The sequence below is a fragment of the Erithacus rubecula genome, assembly GCF_903797595.1.
Source record: "Erithacus rubecula genome assembly, chromosome: 1".
NCBI classification, from domain to species: domain Eukaryota; kingdom Metazoa; phylum Chordata; class Aves; order Passeriformes; family Muscicapidae; genus Erithacus; species Erithacus rubecula.
Genome location: NC_136658.1, coordinates 56739024 through 56758890, shown reverse-complemented (window position 1 = coordinate 56758890; position 19867 = coordinate 56739024). Strand labels below are relative to the sequence as shown.

Sequence of the window (19867 nt, the reverse complement as noted above, 5' to 3'; positions counted from 1 at the left end):
GCTGCAAAATGGAAGTTACAGATATCTGATCTACTCAATGGCAATTGCATCACTTTTCCCCTTTTACTTCAGAATTTATTGCATCTAAACCATATGTAGTATTCTTCTTTATTTAATATGTTTTTCATTGGCTTCTTGTAATTCCTCATGAGTGAATTTGTACAGATAAACCTCTGAGGTTTTTCTTCTCTTAAAACTGTAGCTGCTTTTGTCATGACCTTTCTATTGAATGTATCTGATTTTTTTTTTTATTCCTGAAGGTTCTGCAAAATTCTCTCTTCCCTATCCGTCTTCAATACTCTTCCATAATTTGTCAGACTCCTGATGCCAGTTTCTTGACTTAACACCAAGTAGACTTTTTTTTTCCTTTCCCAGTCACAACCTGTATTGCAAAGCATTCTGCTAAACTGGTTTGTGAGGCTTCTTGCTTTGCTTCTTCCTTTCAAAAGCAAGTGTAAGGGAATGATAAAAATACAATATGGTTGGAAGAAGTTGCCTGAAAACTGTAATGTAACACTGAATCTGCTTTTATAATGTGGTATTTCATAAACAAATTTTAAGCAGGGTGTGGTGAGGCTTGTTCAGGGGATCCATGAGAGCAAGACTATTTTTTCCCCCCAGTTATAAGCTGGTCCCAGAAATGAAGCTTTTCGGAAAAAAAAACAGTTGTACATAAATTTGACAAACAATTTTGTCTTGACTTAGCAACATTTGAAGATCAAAGTATTTCAAATGCATGAAAATTGAATACCAACATTTAGATTGGGATAATGGTCTAAGTATTGGGGGGTTTACCTTAAGGAAGGGAGGGGTGGAGGGATTTTGAATCAGATTCATCACATTGGGAAAGATTAATCCAGTTACTTGTTTGCTTAAGTTATAAGCAACAGATTTTTTTTATAGTACAAAGTTTTAGGTCATTGTGACTATTCAGACCCTATTGTTTCTCTGTGCTTATGAGTATGCAGATATTTTTCTATCAAAAATTATTGAAATCCTAATTTTTCAAGAAATGTAGCAGATGAAATTTACTGCTATCTAGATTAGATGTAAAGAAATCTCAAGGGAGGGAGACTGCCTACATTAGAACATGTGGTAGAAAACTTAATAGCGGCATGGTACTTTCATTCTCTCCAAGGCTGGGGAATCAAACATGAAAAACACAACATTTCTCACGGCTTATGGCAATAGCACAATGAAGGCATGTTATTTAGATTAGTCATGTACAAAAACTCAGCAGGATTCTATAGGAGTCTGTCTCTAAGTAAATGTTATGAAAAGTCAGTCATGCTTTTTTTGATGGCTTCCTTATTCATCTTCTTTCTATATATAGGCTCAGCATTCCAAGCATGCCAGTAGTGTTTCTCTAGAGAAAGGGTGTTTATTAGAATTTGACAAAGAACATAACACCTAAAATGGTCAAAAGAGCAACTATATCTTGTTTCTAAGTGTGGTCAAAATCAACTCCTAAACATCTCAAAATCCTCTGAAATAGTGATGTACTCTCCTTCTTCATGTCGCCTTGAGCCGAGGTAGAGTATGTTCAGATGTAGGCTTTAAATTGGTAAGCTGCTTCCTTCCTAAAGTGACACTAGCTGGCAGTGGTCTTTCCCCTAATCTTGAAATTTCTTAAACCCAGATTTCTTAGTTGATATGTTTTATTGGTAAGTGAACAGCTGTGAAGTGATATGTCTATAAAGGGAAATAGGTGACAGTGTGGGATTTGACAAGCATGCTCAGCCTTGCCTACCTGCACACTTTTGTAGCACTACAGTTTAGATGTCTGTAAAAAAGTTGGGTGATTAAAAGCCATTGATTAAGATGCCATTGGATGTTACCTATTGTCGTGTGTGGTTTTATGGAAACCCATGGTCTTTTGAAGTTTACAAGTGGGATAGTCAAGTTCTTAGGGCTGTTTGGTTTTGCTCAATCCTGGCTCTGTTTGGCCTTCTGTGAAACAAAATTTTCAAAAGCCATTTCACATAGACTGCTTGAATTTCTGGTGGAAAGATCCTCTTACCCCTTTGATAGATGCCTCATATTCAGTGGCCAGAATGCCTTTTCTCCATTCTAGGCTCTTTGAAACAGTGATAAAACAGAGTATTTGTGCCTTTCACACTTTTAACTGGTCATGGAAATAAATCTTAAATGAGAGTGAGGGGAAGTTGTGTGGCTTTTTGTTTTATTTTTCTTGTTTTCTCATTTTTGAGTTTGCTACACAGAATTTCTGAAAGCTGTTGACAGTTCCTTCACAGTGCTGTGTTCTTTGGCCTTCTTGATGTATTTGAAGGACTTGTGGTGACTTCTTGTCCTTCACTCTTGTTCTGGTTCTTTGCCACATACCTTTTAAAGTCTTTTCTCATGGCCATCATCAAAAAGGAAATTTTGAACCCAGTCTTTAAAAGATTATATGACTTTAAGGTTCTACAACTTATTTTAAACTCTAATTTGCTTCTAGAAAGTTTTTACATTTTTGGAGTGTAACAGTAATTAAAAGATGAAAGAAAATGACATAAAATACATTTTCACACAAGTCGGATACTTGATAGTGAAGAAAACCTGAAGTCCTTTTTCCCATTTGCTCAAAACAGTATCATCTTGAATTGTGGATCCAAGTTCAGATGCAGACTGGACAGACTAGACTCATAAAGAATTAGCACCATCAATTGAGCACAACAGTGGCAGTTGAGCTTTTGGCTCAGAAGTGATGATAGCTCTTCTGGCTCACAGGTTCAAACACCACTGCTCAGTGGGTGCTGGGAGCGTGTATTGGTGCAGCACCTTGCTGTGCATGCCCTCAGACTTCTGCTAAAGTTTCTACTGCTTGCTGTAGTTGCCAGCACAGTACTGGCTAGGTAGATCTTTACTAACTGTAACCATTTTTTATGTCATGTCACTTGGTGCTGTCACTGTACTTCAGTCTTTACTGGGTATGAGTATGATGCTACTTTGAAAACTCAACCTCGGCACCTCTGGTTATTATCTTTCCTCCCCACTTAAGATTGTTTTGTTTTGACTGCCTGTGAAGAGGAAACTGGTGAACTGGGGTTGGCTTATGAGGAAAAATTATTTTGACCAAGTGAGTATTTTCAGTTCTAAAATATTACAGGTTCATAGTTGAATCCTGCATCACTTTGTTATGAAAGAGAGTTTAGTGAAGAATTTGTTTTTTTGATGTTTATGTATTTGAGATGATTTTACTTCTAATTCGGTTATGAAAAATAGAGGTTTTATGTAGAGCTACAATTGGGAATACTTCCAGATATTTTACTGCATAGATTCTTACTGATTTATGCATTGCATACAGTTTCATTGTATTCTAAAGTACTCCTCACCTTCTGCCATTCTGTATAGACCCAGGATGTGCTTCCCAATTGTGATTTATTTTGTCCAGGTGTTTTGCATATTATGGTGATATGTGCTCATTAGTCATACAACGATATGAGTTTTAGTAAACAGAATTTCCTTTTGTCTTGTTTTGTCTTGCAGGCACCAAGTATAGATGAAAAAGTAGATCTTCACTTTATTGCATTAGTTAATGTAGGTGGTCATCTCTATGAATTGGGTAAGAACACTTTTTTATCCATTTTCTCCGTTAGTTTGAAACAGATGCAGGTAGTGATGCTGTTAGCTGTCAAAGTTTCAGAGAGATTCCTTGATGTTACGTAGGGCTTAGGTTCTTTTCAGCTGCATCTTAGGGGTCTGGGGATTTCTTTCTAACAACTGCAGCCTTCTTCCCGTAATTGGGGTTTTTGTTTTCTTTTGGTTTTGTTTGTTTGTTTGTTTGTTTTTGGTTCTCCCTCCCTCAACTCCATCCTGTTAAGATAAAATGGTACAGAATAATAGACTGCCTCCAAAATTCTATGGGCATTTATTAGGACAGGAAGCAAGAAAAATGGATAAACACTCAAAATTTCACAGGACATTTGTTATATTTATGCTCCTGAACTGCTTATGGAAGTATTGAATTAACTGTGTGCCACTTCAGAAATGTTAGCTATATTAATAAGTGGTGTGGCATTGTTTAAACTCAAGGTATACTGTCAGGGTACTAAGAGATATTAATATTCTGCAACTCATTTGTAATAGTCTGGTCATTTTTTTCTTTACTTTTCATGGTCAGTAGGCACTTAACTGTGCAACAGTAGTTCTTATTTTTTGAAATACAGCTATTTTTTCCCTCTTCAGATTGCATAGCACTTAGTTTGGCTCAGATATTCTCTAATGACTCCAATCTTAAATATGTTGCTGGGCAACTAGTTTTTCTAGCAGGCTCTTCAGAAATCCAGCAAGCAGATCAGCATTTGAAAACTGCTAGTCACTGATCTTTCCTAACATAACACTTGCAGTATTTTATGGTGATAAGATTTTCATCTTTCAAAAACCAGCATGTAATTAAGTAATGCCCTTAACAGGTGATAAGTAATCACAACATGGGATATAAGCATGGCTTACATATAAGCATATATAAGAAGTGTTTATGTTAATATTAAGTTGATCTAAAGGATGTTAGCAGAGATAAGTCATAACCAATAGGCACACATTTTTGTATTTTATGATGCTGTGTATGTGTCAGTGGACTAGATCAAAAAGCTAAGTACTGTAAGATGCAATAAATATTTCATGGCTCTAAATTTCAAGGCATAAGGGATGACTTTCACTTTTTTTTTGTTGTGTGCTACTATTTCCATGATACATTTTCATTGTTCATTAATTTATGCTGCTTAAAGAGCAGAAACTACATACTATGATGACCATGTTTACCTATTTTCTGTAGGTATGATGTGAGAGAAATCCCATTTGAATTCTTCCTTAAAATAAAAAATTAGAAGGAAAAGAGGAATTTAGCTCTGCTGTACAGTGGAATGTCAATAGTACTATTTCTTTTGTTCTTAAAATAACCTCTCTGTACCAGCGGAAGGAAGCAAAAAAAAAAAAAAGTTAAAAGTAGGAAAATGGAAAGTTTTTCAATTGATTGGAAGAAGGTTATTCAGTTGATTCACTGGCTTCAGACAGTGTGGGCAGCATATGGGCTTTGGCATGCAGAAAATGCTAAGGAAGCATGTGGATATTAAATATAGATGATGTTTTTGTCATAGAAAACGTATTATTTATAGGCACATGAAATTAAAATGTTGTTTTGCCAATATGGACATAGACAAATCCCCAAATTTAAGGTAAACTTTTAGGCTAATAGTGTAGGGTATTCAGTTCTGTTTCCCTGGCACTTTCTGAGGGTTTTGCCTTGTATCTTCAGTCATGGTAGTTACAGTAATGAACAACATCTTGTTCCTATAAATCCAGAAGTTTTCTAACATCAGATCTATTTTTAGTTATGGAAAATGTAGTTTGGAACTGTTGTCAACTTTGGTGGCATCTTTGGGGAGGGAAAAGCCTTTTACAGAGAAAACAGAGCCAAAAGTGATTTTAATTTAGGAAATACTTAGGATACTCTGACATAAGTTTTCATACTGTTAACTCTTTGCAAGTAACCTGAAGCATATTTATATGAATGAAATTATTTTTTAAAATGCTGAAAATTACAAGCATGATAAGAAAAAAAGAAATAAAAAAAACCCTATAGCAACCCTGTTTAAATGTTGCGAAAGTACTTAGTACTTGGACCTGTTTGGTTTGTTTGCTAATTTATTTTAAATGACAGAAACATTTTCAGTGATGCCAGACTCTTCAGAGTGGTGAGTTTGCTATTCTGGTCTCTTGTGGAGTCCCTGATCACAGCTGTCAAACACCACAGACATACAGCTGTCTGTCTACATAAATCCATCAAGTGCAGCTGAAATTTTTCAACTCTACTTGAAAAACTGAAGTGCTATACCAGCACTAAAACAGCAGCAACTTACAGCTTTGAAGTTTTGAAATTAAATATTGAAAAGTATTTCATCATTTTGATTAGATTATTTTTTAAAAGCAACAGACTGTATGTAATCATACTGGTAGAGGCAGTCAGCAGTGGAGAGACCAGGGAACAGCTAGCTGCATTTATGAAATTTATGAAAAATGAGATAGCATTTTTGAAAGTGAAGTACAAAAAATCTGTTTAAATAGTTTTAACTGGAAAAACGAAGCTTTTCTAATTTCATGAACGTGCTATTCAATCCCACTTTGTCTTTCAACAGATGGGCGCAAGCCATTTCCAATAAACCACGGGGAGACCAGCGACGATTCTTTTTTAGAGGTAGGGATAGACAACCTTCTTAAATGGTGTTATACAATGTTCTTGCTGTATCTCCACATCATTTATAAAATAGTTATATGAAAATTCCTATACAAGTCTCACTATATTTACAGTTGGATGAGGAATAGAGCGAGTGGGATGGTGAGGCAAAATTAAGTTTGAAAAAGATAGTTTGTAACACTAAGCTGGTGGCTCTGGATGACAGAGTATTGTAACATAAATGTCAAAACTGTTGACTATAACACAAAATCAGACTGGCTTATATTCTGTGCTTAGATTTTCATATACTCCTGCTCCTTTAAATTAGTACATCTAACAAGAAGTTGGCAGATTAAAAACTTAAATTTTTTTATTCTCTTTCGTTTGGTTTATAGTTTGATAGGTATCATGCTAGACAGAAGTTGCTTTCCTTTCTGACCCTTGCCAATAATCATTCTTCTCCACTTTCACAGCTTCTTTTGAGTGCTTCTTTTTGTCATGAGCTGAGAAATGAATTGCCAAGGGATATACTGAGTTGGGAGTATGAACTATTATCCCTACAAAATCATGCAGAGTTGAAGTTGAGAGATCTGAGTTTTATGATATCCAGACTGGATTATTACTACAAAAGGAAGAAACCAGAAAAACTAAAACAAACAAAATCCAAAAGTAATTTATAGTTTTTAAGCATAGACTAATGTCTGTAGAGTTTGCAAACAATTTGTGCTTGCTTGGACAGGGGAAGAAATTGGATAAAGCTTTCCCTATTCCATATGTGGCTTTTTCCTGTTTTTGCTGATAACATGTGTTCTCCAGATTGCACCCTAAAGCTAGACGAAGGAATTACTTAAAATCTTTCAATTACCCCACCCATCTTAGATTCATCTTGAAACAAAGAAAAAGTTCTGAAGGCAGCAGTACTAGTTAAGACAAACTTCAGAGATGCATTTAGAGTCAGAGAAGCAACACATCTGCTGCACAAAGTAGTATTCAGTCACAAAAATCATTGTTAAGGTCTTTCATAAAACGTTTGCTCCTTCAGGCTGCCCATATGAGCACTGTAAGTAATCTTGAGTAGTGGTAATTCACATCAGAAATACAGTTTATGTATGTTTGTCACACTATTTAGTAAACCTTTATGGAAAAATCCATTTTGAGCATAGTTTGGATAAAGCAATCTTCATATTCCAGTTGTGTTTGGTTTGGGTTTTTTAATAGCAAATATGATTTCTACTCTTTCTCATTTTGGGTTTTTTTTGTACTTTTTTTTGCCCTAGGATGCAATAGAAGTTTGCAAGAAATTCATGGAACGTGACCCAGAAGAATTAAGATTTAATGCAATTGCACTGTCTGCAGCTTAAAAGCCTTTTCCAGTGAGGCAACTCTATTGCAGTGGATTGTAAGAATAAAACTGTTGCCATATGTTAATAGTACAAATTTTGATACTTCCCTAACATCTTGACTAATTGTAGCATACATGGAATAAACTTTGCATTTGTCCTTGCTATATTTTGCTGCTTGTTCCTACAGCAACTTTGGGTATTTCTATACAGGCATGCATTTTGTGCAAGATTTCTATGTGGTGGGTTTTTTCCCTTCCATCCCCTTAAAAGTTTTGGGAGTTACTGTCTGTGGTATTTCCTCGTAATAAAGATGAGCTATTTCAGAGCAGGATTATCATTTGTATCATGCACAGGGAACATTCTGAGTGGAGTATGTGGTATGGTAATGGCTGAAAACTTGGAGTATGAGGCAATCTCCATCTTTTATTTATAATGGTGCAAGAATATTATAAAAACTTCTTCAGGTGACTCAATTGACAAATACATTTTTTCAGTCCATTATTTATAAATAAATATATGGAAGAAAATAGGCAGAAAATATTCTTACTGTTGGTGAGCACTAACATTTTAAAATTATCTTAATGTTTACATTTTGAATAAAACTTCACTTTGTTTCTCAAGTCTAACAATGTTAATAAATTGTCAAAAAGCTTTAGTTAAACCAGTGTTTGCTATTTGTATATGTGGAAAAATGATACGGATTTTTTCCCCTGAAAAGGCACATTAAGTAATTTAAATGGTGGGACTGTGGAGGGCACACACAGGTGAATACAGCAATGTGAAGTACCTAACTGAAATAAATTATAGAAAAGTGATGATTGTTGTAATGAGGTTTTGTTGTTAGAAACAACAGAAACAGACTGGAGATTTTAAGGCAGACATGATAGTCATATAGTTTTCTCCCCTGTAGGAATATCTATTGTTAGTTTGTCAGGTAGTGTTACTGAATGCTATGTGATAGTCTTCCCCTGTGCCATTCCTGCCACTCCACCCACTGATCTTAAGGTACTGTTGACCAGTTTCTATACCTGCATTAGTAACACTATGGTTGTTTTGAGTTTGATTTTCTTATTTGGTTTTGATTTTGGGTTTGGTTTTTTAGTTAAATCAATCTTAACACTTCAGGATTCTTGCGAAGATTGATTTGGGTTAATGTGCGTGTTTTTGATATTCAGAAAAAATATTCCTTATTCACTCCTTTGAAGTGGAATAATTTAGGTTTGCTTCCAGTCAAACCCACTGCCGAAGGAAACTGAATCCTCCACGTCCCAGAGGGTGCTTTCATTCTCTATCAATTGTCATTGCAGGAAAAATGAATGGGGTTATGCCAGAAGCACTCTGGCAGAGTTTTCCTTTTTTATAGAAAAGAAAGAGGCCTGGGAGTCTATCTTATCACTTAAGAACATCTCTTGCACTCTAAAGAAAAAGTTGGAGTGTCTAAAACATGTCACCTGAAGAGTCCAGTAACAACAACAGTCTGTTTTCCATAAGTGAGCTGGTTGGAAAAGCGAAGGAGAAGAATTACACTAATGAGCTTCTACTTTTGAAGCTTTTGATTTTTCACCCCAATAAAATGCAGTATCATTAAGACTTGCTTTATGTTGCCATGCTTATTAGCAAAGCCCTGAAACTTGCTTTTAAATAAAAATCAGAGGCTTTAGTAACCAAACCAGCTGTGTTGTCTTCTTGCTAAAATCAGCAAAATCAAATAAAGGTTGTCACCACTGAATTGGGATATTGCATATTTTAAGCTAATGGTGACTTGGAGGATTGTCTTTCAAGTAATATAGATAAGGCCCTTTTAGGATAGGGAGGAAGGTTGAGAAAAGAGAGGAAGTGCAGTTCAAACCTGCAAGCTCGTCTGCTCTAGGGAAATGGTCTCATCATATATGATCGTCAGTGTTCAGAAGGTTACAGTGAGTTTAAGTAATAAATGGTTTGTCTCTGGTTTTGTGCAGCTGTTTATTGCAAAATCCCTTCAGAAGTGGAGCTCCTTGTTGGATACAAGGACTGATTAGACAAATTTGGGACAAAGGATAATAAGGTTAGAATAGTAAATGTGGGGTGAGGTTTTCTGTCGTCACACTGAAAAATACATCATGAGTCTTAAGTAAAAACTTGCAAATAAGAATGCTTAGTTTTTGGCAATATTGTAATTTTGCTTAAAATCTATATAGTCTTCAAATCAGTTGTTCTGCAGGGAAAGGTTTCCCTCTTTTATTTTCAGCATTCATTTCTGGTTTATTAATATATAAGATGGTACATCAGCAGTGAACACTGCTATGAGATGCCAAAGGAAGACTGCACTGTAGAAATGCATCTCACCTGACATGAACAGTGTAACAGCCTTCCGGAGCTTGTGCAACCATGCTTTGTCACAGGCTTGAGCACAGGAGGTAAAGGGATCTACAAGCTGCTGGAATATCTCCATCATTGACAGAAGCTGTTTAACATGGATGATTAAAAAAGTGAGGTATGAACACTTGGCTGACTTGTAAAGTCAAGCAAGGTCCTGATTAGAGGCTGATAAACCCTGCAGACCCCATGGTGCTTTTGGCTCTGCAACTTCCCAGTGTCTGCATCATCACCTGAGCTGTACAATCTGCTTATTAGCTCAAGATCCGTGGGAAAATAACACTGTATTTTCTAATTTGTGCAGCCCTGCCAGAGCCTCAACACCTTTTTGTGGAGGAGCAAGGCTTGGCCATGGGCACACAGTGCCAGGAAATCCCTCTTCAGCCTCTGCAGTTTGGGCTGGCTGTACACACCATCTTACAGAAATGGTGTGCAGGAGTGAGGAGATGATGCATGTACTGCGCTTACATTAATTGTAGCTGAGTGGAGCTGGTGTGTTATTAAGCACTCAGGATTGTTCAAGCTCTTTTAAGTATATTGGTGCAAGTTTTCCTATATTATTTACATACATTTTGTTAAGAAATCATAATTTCATAACCAGTAAATGCCCTTTCCTTTCAGTCATGGCTGCATGATTCAGTTAAGGGAAGAAGAAGAACGTTGTTTTCTGACATTGAAATGTGTGTTTTGGAAAATAAAGACACTTAACAGCCCACATTTACAAAATAAATATGGTCTTTCCTTAAAGAAAGAAGCCTGTCTTGGTAGAAAATATTATTGTGTCAAATATTTGTAGAACTCTCCTTGAAAAGAATATGACGTAAACTGTTGCTTGACTTATCCCTAGGAGCACACACATTGAAAGGGTTTATTTTTGTCAAGTAGAACAATATTGCGTTTGCTACTTTTGACAGCAACAATTTGCAGTCATATCTCATATATGTAATCTTTCTCTGATCTAGGACTCTGGTGACTTACATTGTTAGTGCAAAGGAATAATAAAACTATTTTGGTTGCCAGGATTACATAGATAATTTATCTGTGACAGTTGATGTAAAATTCACTTTGAGAATGAGATTTACATGTTGGAACATTTTTTGCTTAGGAACTTCGACTTGAAAGTTGCTGTGATCCATGCAGTCTTCTTAAACACTTAATCAAATTACATGATTACTCAAATTACTTGAATTACTTGATCTAAAACATTAAACTCTTCACTTGTAAGAAAAGTGGTTTGATTTATTATGAAGTGAAAGAAAGCAACCAGAAATAAGTGAGAAACATGACCTCTTTTGAAGCCTGTTTTATAGAATTCTTAGTTACTGTCTCCTACTTAGGGACAAGCACTGTATTCTTAGACTAAGTGAAAGGCCTTAAAAACTGGAGAAAGGCTGCTATAGTTCTCCAGAAAAATGTTTGGTAACCTCAGGTAATGCTAACTCATGTCAGCCAGCAGTAGCAGCTGATACATGTTATATTTAGGCATTTTTAACCTTTGTAATCATGGATGCTAAATAGTGAGATGAGAGGGTTGCTTTCTGATGTTCAGGCTTCCCATTCAAGAAAAATGCAGATTCTTCATTTATATTTGGCCTTGTGGCTGATCTGCCTTGGAACAGGAAAAAAGGATAAGAAAAAAACCCTCAAAATTACAGCTTTGGTTATCATATTATTCCTTGCTGGCTCTATAGCATAGATGTCTCAAATCATACCATGGTGAGGAGCTAGCTGCATAACTTCTATACATTTGTAACTTTAATAAATGTCAAACATCACCCATGGAACTTACTTCAGCAAGAGTCACTGCATTTTCCCTCCTATGTGTAACACAAGCAACACTGATTTCCATATACTGCAGAAACTGATGGCTCATAGCTTCTTGGTTTGTTGATCTCCTAAAACTCTTCTTCCCCGTTCTAAAAAGGTGGGGTTTTTTTGGTTTTTTTTTTTTAATAGAACGTGTTCCCAAGTAAATATCTCAGGAGAAGTGAATTTGTGTATAGTACAAGTTTTAATTTATCTTTTCTCAGTAGACCTTTAAAAATTACAAATGTTCTGCCATGGGCTATGAAAGCAAAAGATGTGTGCAGCAACTCTGTTTTACTTACAGAGAAGACATGGAAAGAAAAAATATTACAAAAAGTTCAATTAGGAATATATCATAGAATCGTGAGGGTTGCAAAAGACCTCTAAGATCATTGCGCACAGTGTTAACTAACATTGCCACATTCACCACTAAACCATGTTCCCAAGTACCACATCCACACATTTTGAACACTTCTAGGGATGGTGATTCCCCTACATCCCTGGGCACCTTGTGCCAATGCCTGTCCGTGCTTGCATTGAAGAAATTTATCCTTATATCCAATCTAAACCTCCTCTGGAGTAACTTGAGGCCATTTCCTCTTGTTCTATTGCTTGTTACCTGGGAGAAGAGATCGAGCTCCACGTCGACACAGCCTCCTTTCAGGTAGGAGTAGAGAGCTTAAATACAATGTCAAAATGAAATCTAGTACTCCAAAAATCCCAAACAAACCAAAGCCAAAACACGACAAGCTAATGCTGTGGATTAGTATTACAGAAAATGGCTCTTTTCCCTGATACTGAACTTTTGTGCTTAGCACTTGTCCACCCCTGTATTGGAAGAAAGGATTTCACTGTGTTCAGCCAGCAAGCCTTCTCCTTCCTGGCTCCCGTGCTTCGGTCAGCATGGATGACCCTTCGCTGCAGCACAGCGGGATCCCAACCTGCCCCCGGTTTGTGGTCACCGCAGGGGGCAGAGCTCAGCGCAGCTCCCACCCAGGTCCAGCGTCGAGCCGGACAGAGAACGGGCTTTAGTTCTGAGCCGGGGATAGCGTGTGAGGTGGAGGAGCCACAGAAAACCTGTTGCAGTGAGCCGGGAACAGGGACACGACTGAGCCAGAGCAATGGGCACTAGTGTGGGTGGCGTGAGCTAAACCAGAATTGAGGCCAGCGGGGCTGGGGAGGGAAGCATGGAAGCCGAGCCGTGTGGCTCCAGCTCAGCCAGGGCACCTCCGCCTCGGTCACTTTGTACGAAAAGCGCTCAGAACAAAGTGTGGATCTCTCGTGTCTCCCGTAACTGTGGAAAAGGCTCCTAACTTCGCCCCCAAACGGGACGACGCTGCCCGTGGCTGGCCGGGGAAGCCCCCGGCGCGGAGCAGAGGGAGGCGGCGGCGCTTGGGCAGTCCCGGCCGGGCGGGGCGGCAGGTGGCGGGGGCCGAGGTGGCGGGGCCGGCCCTGAAAGGTGCGATTGTCCCCAGCTATTCCTGGTATGCGGCGGGCGGGAGTCGCCGGGGGCGGCCCGCACCGGCCGGGAGTGCGAGGGGCGCCGCGTCCCGGCGGGAGGGAGCCGCCAGCGCGGCGGGGCGCGGCCGCTCCCGGCTCCGGCCGCCCCGGGGGTCCCGGCGCTCCGCTCGGCCCGCGGCGCTCCGGATTCCTGCGGCTCCCGGGAGCGAGGGGGAGTTCCGCGGGGAGGAGGCGGAGGGGGAGGAGACGGCGCGGGCAGCGTTAAAAGGAGGCGGCTGAATGACAGCGGCCGCTGCCGCGCCCCCGCCCCGCCGAGCGCCGGCCGCCCCCCGCTCGCTCGCTGCTGGCCATGGACGGGAGAGAGGACGCCGAGTGCGACTTCCAGGCGGCGTTCGCCGAAGCCCAGCGGTGGCTGGAGGTGAGGCGACTCTCGGTGCTGCTGGGTGCCGGCCCCCCGGTACCGAGGCCGGGTCCCCCCGCTGCCCCGGGGCAGGGCTGCCCCGCCGGCCGGCAGCTCCAGGGACGCGGCCCCAAACCCTCGTTCTTTTTCGGCAGCTGCCCAATGCTATTTTTAGAAAGTATCGTGGCAACTTGCAGAAATCTGTCCGTGCAGTATCGCCACCGCCCCCTCCTCGCAATCCAAATTAAAGGTTGGCTTGGTTGCCCTCCTGTCATTAAGGCTTATAATTTCTTGCCGTCTTGTAAATTACTTCTGTAGCGCTTGCTCCGAGACACTCTGAATTAAAGACACTCCTTCCTGTCTCGAAAGAGTTCGGGACAGACAGCAACCTGAAATTAACACTCATTTTCTTCTCTCCTATTTTTAAACATGATTGTCTGACTTCACATAGCGCTTGACGTAAATATCCGTGTTTCTGTATCGTTCCCCGAGTCACAGCGCTGCGGTACGAGCTGCAGCCCGGGGAGGGAGGTTGTTCCTGGCTCTACCTGGGAATGTCCGGGCAGCATCGGCCGGGAGAGAGAGGCTGATGGCGTGGAAGCTGAGAAATGTCAGGAATACTCAACAGCCGCCCTTAGAGTCGTGGTGTGTTTTTAGAGAAGCGCTTCAGAGTGCTGGCTTAGATGTGTTTTAATGTATTCAACTTATTTCTTTGTACTTAAGCAATTAAGATAAAACTTAATGTTGTTAGAACCACTATTGCAGTAACTTTGGAATGAAGAAATACTCAAAGGATGTTTGTTACTTTTACCCCTCATCTTTATAAGCTTGTCAAGACCTGAGTTCAGGTTTCTTTGTTTGCTCTGTAAAACAATGACATCTAGTGCTTAAAATCTATTGAGAATGTTGAACTGAGAGCACCAAAGTCAAGGGTATTGTGAATGACCTCCACAAGTGTCAGTTTTGTGTCCTCTGTGAATGTAGGTAATTATAGCAGTCCTGGCTTCCCCACGTGTCAATTTTGTAAGAGCTAGCTGTGAGTTTAAGTAATTAAAGCATTCCTCTCTCACGTATACCTTTCTTGTATTGCTTTCTTTAAATTGACAAAGCTTACTTCAACAAGTTTCATTAGGGTGATGTAATGTTGTCTCTGAAAATCCTATTTTAAGGGTTTGGGGATTTATTTTAATTATTATTAGATTTCATATGATATTGGCTGGTTGTACCATTCCTACAAAAAGTTTTGTGTCTTTGCCTGCCAGTAGCATGTGGGGGCTCTAGCAAAGTGATGTGAGTATGAAGTGTGCACTGTTTGTATATAGGCGGAAAAAACATATGCTCAGCTTCCCCCCACTGCCCAATCTAATTTGTGTGGCTATCCTTTGATATGTGAAAGCTGTTCTCATTTTAAAGTAACTTTTAAACTTACCCCTTGGAGAAACATTTTATTTTAAAGCAAGTAACTTGCAAACCTTAAGGTATTGATAAACAGGATGCAAGGAATTCCATAATGTTAAAGGAAAATGTAAATATTTATTTCCCTATGAAATGAGGTTTGTGTTTCAGAAGAACCGTTGTGTTTCTCTGCTCTTTACATCCAGATGGATTAAAAAGCCGAGATTAACCATTTCCATTGTTGTATGGAAGAGTAATGGTATTTTTAGGATAATGAGGCATGTCCCAAGCTTTTGCGAGTCTTGGTGAAATAAAGTGGTGTATACATGATTGAGAGTGGAACTTGGTGAGTCCTAATGATTAAACAATTAGTTTTGAAGATGAGGCAGATTTTCAAATATTTACAAACTTGAACTTCTGATGTTTTGGTAAGGTTTTGTGAACCAGCTTTTCCCTAACATTAGAGGAGATGAAAGCATACAGACACTAGCTACTATGCATTTAATGGAACAAGCCAAAATATTTTTGTAAACTGTTACTCTTCCTCTTTACTAATGAAGACTTTGTTATCATATTTCTGTATTTCAATGCAGAGCTCTTTGGACTCTGAGACTTAAAAAAAGCCTACAACCTTGAAGCTGAGGGCTTTTTAGTAACAGGAATGAGCAGCTGTATTTGTCAAGTCCCAAGAGGAGTAAAAAGTACCTCAAAACCATTAAAAAATATTAGCTCGTATATTTTTGAAGTTTTTGGTGAGAGAAAACTGTGTTCTGGTCAGGTTCCTTTTCTGCCTGTTCCCAGCTGAATTCTCCATGCTGTGGAGCAGCCACTGGCTCATGGGAGCTCAAATATTTGTTCCTAGTTCTTATGCTACCAAAAAAAAAAAAAAAAAAAAAAAAAAAAAAAAAAAAAAAAAACAAACCAACCAAAAAAACCCCAAACCAAATAAATCTCAGTCCCCCAAACTCAAACTTTCAAACAATCCAAACCCAGAAAACACAAGAGCTTGATTAAGAATAATAACAACAAAAAAATTGCATCTGATATCTTGTATTACTGAAAGAAAGACTTTGTTCTTTCAGGTTCATGTTGAGGCATATTTTATGATAATGCAGACAAGGAAGGTCTGTGTTCCTCCCAGTGCAAAGACCTCTTAAAGTGTGGTCCCCAACCTCTTGTGTTTCATGTGTTGGGAATTGGGAGGGGATGTTGCTTGTCTCGGTTACACGAGTTGGAGTCACTGGGGGAGCTGCCTGTTGAGGATGTCTACTTCTGTGGGGAAAAGAATGGCCATTTTCTGTGCAAAACTCCAGCTCTTCTCAGGTGTCCTTTCTACAGAAGCCAGCACTGGTTGGTGGTGTTGGCTTCCTGCATCTGAGACTTTTGGTACTTTATGAGCTCTGCCAGGAGCGAGTGATGCTGATCAAACTCACCCAGCCTTCACCTGGCACCTCAGCTGGGCAGATGGGGCATGCTGAGAATAAAACACTGTAATACCACAACTTGGAAATTGTTTCTCAAAGAAGAAAAGACCAAGGAGAAACCTTATCACAGTCTACTACTTCCCTATGAGAGGAAATGGAAGGCAGGCATTGAGTGACCCGGGATGGGACTGCAGAGAACAGCATGAAGTTGTGTCAGGAAAGTTTAGTCTGGATATTAGGAATAGGTTTTCCACCCAAAGGTGATTGGAACAGGCTCCCAGGGAAGTAGTCACAGCACCAAGCTTGGCAGAGGTTAAGCAACTTTGGGATAATACTCTTAGGCATATGGTGTGACTCTTGAGGCTGTCCTGTCCAGGGTCAGGAATTGGATTCAATCCTTTTGGTCTCTTCCAGCTCAGGATTTTCTCTGATTCTATGAAAGGTAGAGCTTGTTTGCCAAAGCTAGAAATAGCTGGGCTAAAATTGTTTTACTGTGTTCTGTTCCATATTATAACTTAAGCAAGCCAAAAGCTGTTCCTCCAAACCAAAGCATTCTTCCCCCAGCTATTAAATATCCCAGACTGCAGAGTCTGTTTTCCTGCCTCAAGATGTGGGAGGGCAGTCTGCCTCTCCCTTTCTGCAGTCCAGCACCAAGTTGTGAATGAAGGCAAGACAGAGTCCCTCTCCCCCAACACATGTTCAACTTCACTGTTTTAGGAGTGATGCCCCTTGAAGAGTTCTAGGGGAAAGAAGTGTGTGCTGCTTTCTTGTAAAATGTCCCAGCCTTTGATTCTACTTCTGTGTTTTAAAAATATTCTGATCTTCTGGTAAATGTCTATGGCTTGAAACTGTTCACTAAAGCAACTTGAAACCTGACCCACAAAGTCTGTAAATCTTTAGTTAAAGTGCCTTGAGGCAAATAACGCTTGAATTTTTTTCCCCCTGAAGTAGTCAAATGTACAGATCCAGTCTGCGGGAGGGTGGCCAGCAAGCGTGTGCCTGAATGAATTGTTGGAGTGAAGCAGCAAAGCTGTAGGAAAGCATGTGGAGCAACTTCAACAAATCCACTGAAGTGAAAAATGGGTGTTCAGCCAAGTAACTATTAATATTGCAGATTGGTACAGCTCTTGTTGTGAGCTGGATTTCTTTCTCTAAGAACTCCTATAGAGTTCTAAGTCAGATGTTCAGAGAGCTACTAATTTCATCAGTTGTTGAAAGTGTCAGAATCAGGAGCCTGGAATTGTTCCTCATGCAGGGACAGTGCAGCATAAGTCCTTCCTGGTGCTAACACGACCCAGTGATGATGTAGAGAGCTGTTTCACCATGAGGATTTCTATAGCAAGATAAGGTTTTTATCAATTTTAATAGACAGTGTTAGCAAAAGAAAGCCCAGTTTATCTGGGCTGCAACTAAAGATAGCTCTGCTGTTCCTGTCTGACCATTAACTAGGTAGTGGAATTGCCCAATTATTTATTTTTAATGCTGTTGTGTATTGACAGCTTCATGTATTTTCTTTTCGCATTACAGTAGTTGTTGGAAAATTATCTGAGGCCTTTTTTTTTTTTTTTTTTTTTTACTTTTTCCAGGACAAAACAAATTTGTATATATATATGTGTGCACCCTCTCAAACCTGCTTAGAAGACTGAAGAAGCAGATTTGCAAAGTAACTTGGTAGAAAGAGTCTGTTTGAGGATAAAACTTGAGAGCCAGGACAACTTATTGAAATCTTTTGGCTTGGACCAACAGTAAAGCAATCAAATTCAGGGAATGGTCTCTGACATGTGGTCACCAAATGTCTTTTTTTGAAGCTGTTCAAAGTTTGCATTTCTACTGTATATTTTTATGGCTCCTGCAAATGCAGCTAGAGGTCTAGCAGTGATGTTTTCCCTGTATTTGCATAGAGATCTTACCTCAGTGATTATTTTGTTTTGTTTCTCCCCCAAGCATGAATCTAATGCATGCAGTCTGGTATGGGGAGGATAACTGTAGAGACAGAAGGCTAATTTCAGCTTTCAAATCCTCTTCTTGTAGGTACCTTTATTTAAGTTGAACTAATAGTCAGAAATTTTTTTCTTAGTTCTGGGTAATGTATTCTTCGATAGCCTGTAGAGAGCCAGTCAATATCCTGAATAGTGCTAGAATGAAAGATGTGTGAATGAAAAGGCAAAATCTATATATTCTTTTCCCTAAACCATGTTTAATACTGGGTAATTCTGTCAAGTCATAAAACCTGGGTGGGCTGGTTTCTGGAGAACTTCTTACAGCACAGCTGCCAAAGTCCTGGCTCACGTTTACATAAGGGGTGTATTTAGCCCTGCTTTAGGTGGATGCATCAATATTTTATTACTGTGTGTATATTCTTGGCAATGAGTATTTATTTCATGGATAAATCTAAGTGTATCCAGTTGATGTATAAATATTAATTGATGTATAAATGTGCATGCTGTGAAGTAAATACTGTGGGAATTTTAATCCTGGAAATAATGCTCTCTCCATTGCCTGCAGACTATGAAAGTGCTGTGGTAAAATGCCATATAATAGGGCTAGCAACAATGTGTTAGAGGGAGAGGGTGACAGTAAAACCCTTTGATCTGGCTGAACATTTCTCTCTCTGTTTCTTTGTCCCCTTGCTTCCAGATCTCAGGAAAGGTGTCTGTAATATGTTTGAGAGAAAAATGGGACTAATTTTTGCTTGACACTAAAATTGGTTTCTGCAAGGTGGGTTTATACATTTTTCAAGTCTATATTCAGAAATTCTCAGGGATAATCAAAAGTCTGTCTTTATGTAGTCCTGTGTGATGGGCATGCATAGCTTTGAGCTGAGTTCACAATGTAGTTTCCTTTATGAAATTTCTCTTTGTACTTTTGACCATTGTTTTAAGACTTTGCATGAAAGCAGCATCTGCAGGCACTTTCAGAAAGAATTAACTTGTTGACTACAGAATTGGGTATGTCTTCTATACTGGGAAAATGTATTGTAGCTTAAGGGGAACTACAGACAATGCTCACCAGGCTTTTGTTTCCTTCTGGTCTGCGTGTCGTGGTGAGCAAGTAGAGTTAGTTGTGGCATTACTCTTGTTGTTTTTCTCCTGTCCTTTTGTTTGTTTGGTTTTTGAACTCTGTCCTGATTCTTTCTGCAGTTTTGTGAGGTCAGGCATTTTTTTCTGCCCGTAGTTTATGGACAAGGTGAGATGATAATGATTTCCATGTTTAGTATGCTGTGCCCCTCCCCTCCCTGACTATGGACTCACTCTTAGCACCTTTTCATTGTCAGGCACTTTTTTTGGTCCAAATTTTTAAGTTTTGAATGAGCACTTGTGCATATTATGTTAGACAGTGACCTTGCTGAGCTTTGGAAAACACTTGTGTTTTATTGTGTTGTAAGAACCAGATACATTCCAGCTGTTTCTTGTACCTACCACTCCTCCACTCCTGCAGGACATTTTTTAAAAACAAAACAAACCCTGACCTTTTCTGCTTAACCAGACTAATATAACTCTTAACTATC

The 19867-nt window shown here is 39.3% G+C and overlaps 2 protein-coding genes and 1 long non-coding RNA gene across 22 annotated transcripts in view; 2 read left to right on the top strand and 1 right to left on the bottom strand.

Moving 5' to 3' along the window:
• UCHL3 (ubiquitin C-terminal hydrolase L3) overlaps nt 1-7682 on the top strand; it is a 39482-nt gene extending 31800 nt beyond the window's left edge. Inside the window, exons 7-9 of the mRNA XM_079310179.1 lie at nt 3490-3565; nt 6138-6196; nt 7453-7682. Coding sequence (XP_079166305.1) covers nt 3490-3565; nt 6138-6196; nt 7453-7536 — 219 coding nt within the window. The 3' untranslated portion in view covers nt 7537-7682. The remainder of the gene's footprint in view (nt 1-3489; nt 3566-6137; nt 6197-7452) is intronic.
• A 676-nt stretch (nt 7683-8358) lies between these two features.
• LOC306804059 lies at nt 8359-11799 on the bottom strand. The gene is made up of 2 exons (XR_013774792.1): nt 11663-11799; nt 8359-11482 (listed from the first exon to the last, which is right to left on the bottom strand). It is a non-coding gene; the product is annotated as an uncharacterized lncRNA (long non-coding RNA).
• A 1482-nt stretch (nt 11800-13281) lies between these two features.
• LMO7 (LIM domain 7) overlaps nt 13282-19867 on the top strand; it is a 128816-nt gene continuing 122230 nt past the window's right edge. For 6 of the 20 annotated variants that reach the window (XM_079309743.1, XM_079309736.1, XM_079309733.1 and 3 more), the window contains exon 1: nt 13381-13558. In XM_079309743.1, the coding sequence (XP_079165869.1) occupies nt 13490-13558 (69 nt within the window). In that variant the 5' untranslated portion in view covers nt 13381-13489. Of the gene's footprint in view, nt 13559-19867 lie in introns of all 20 variants that reach the window. The other 14 variants (XM_079309734.1, XM_079309751.1, XM_079309748.1 and 11 more) reach the window with 9 other exon arrangements.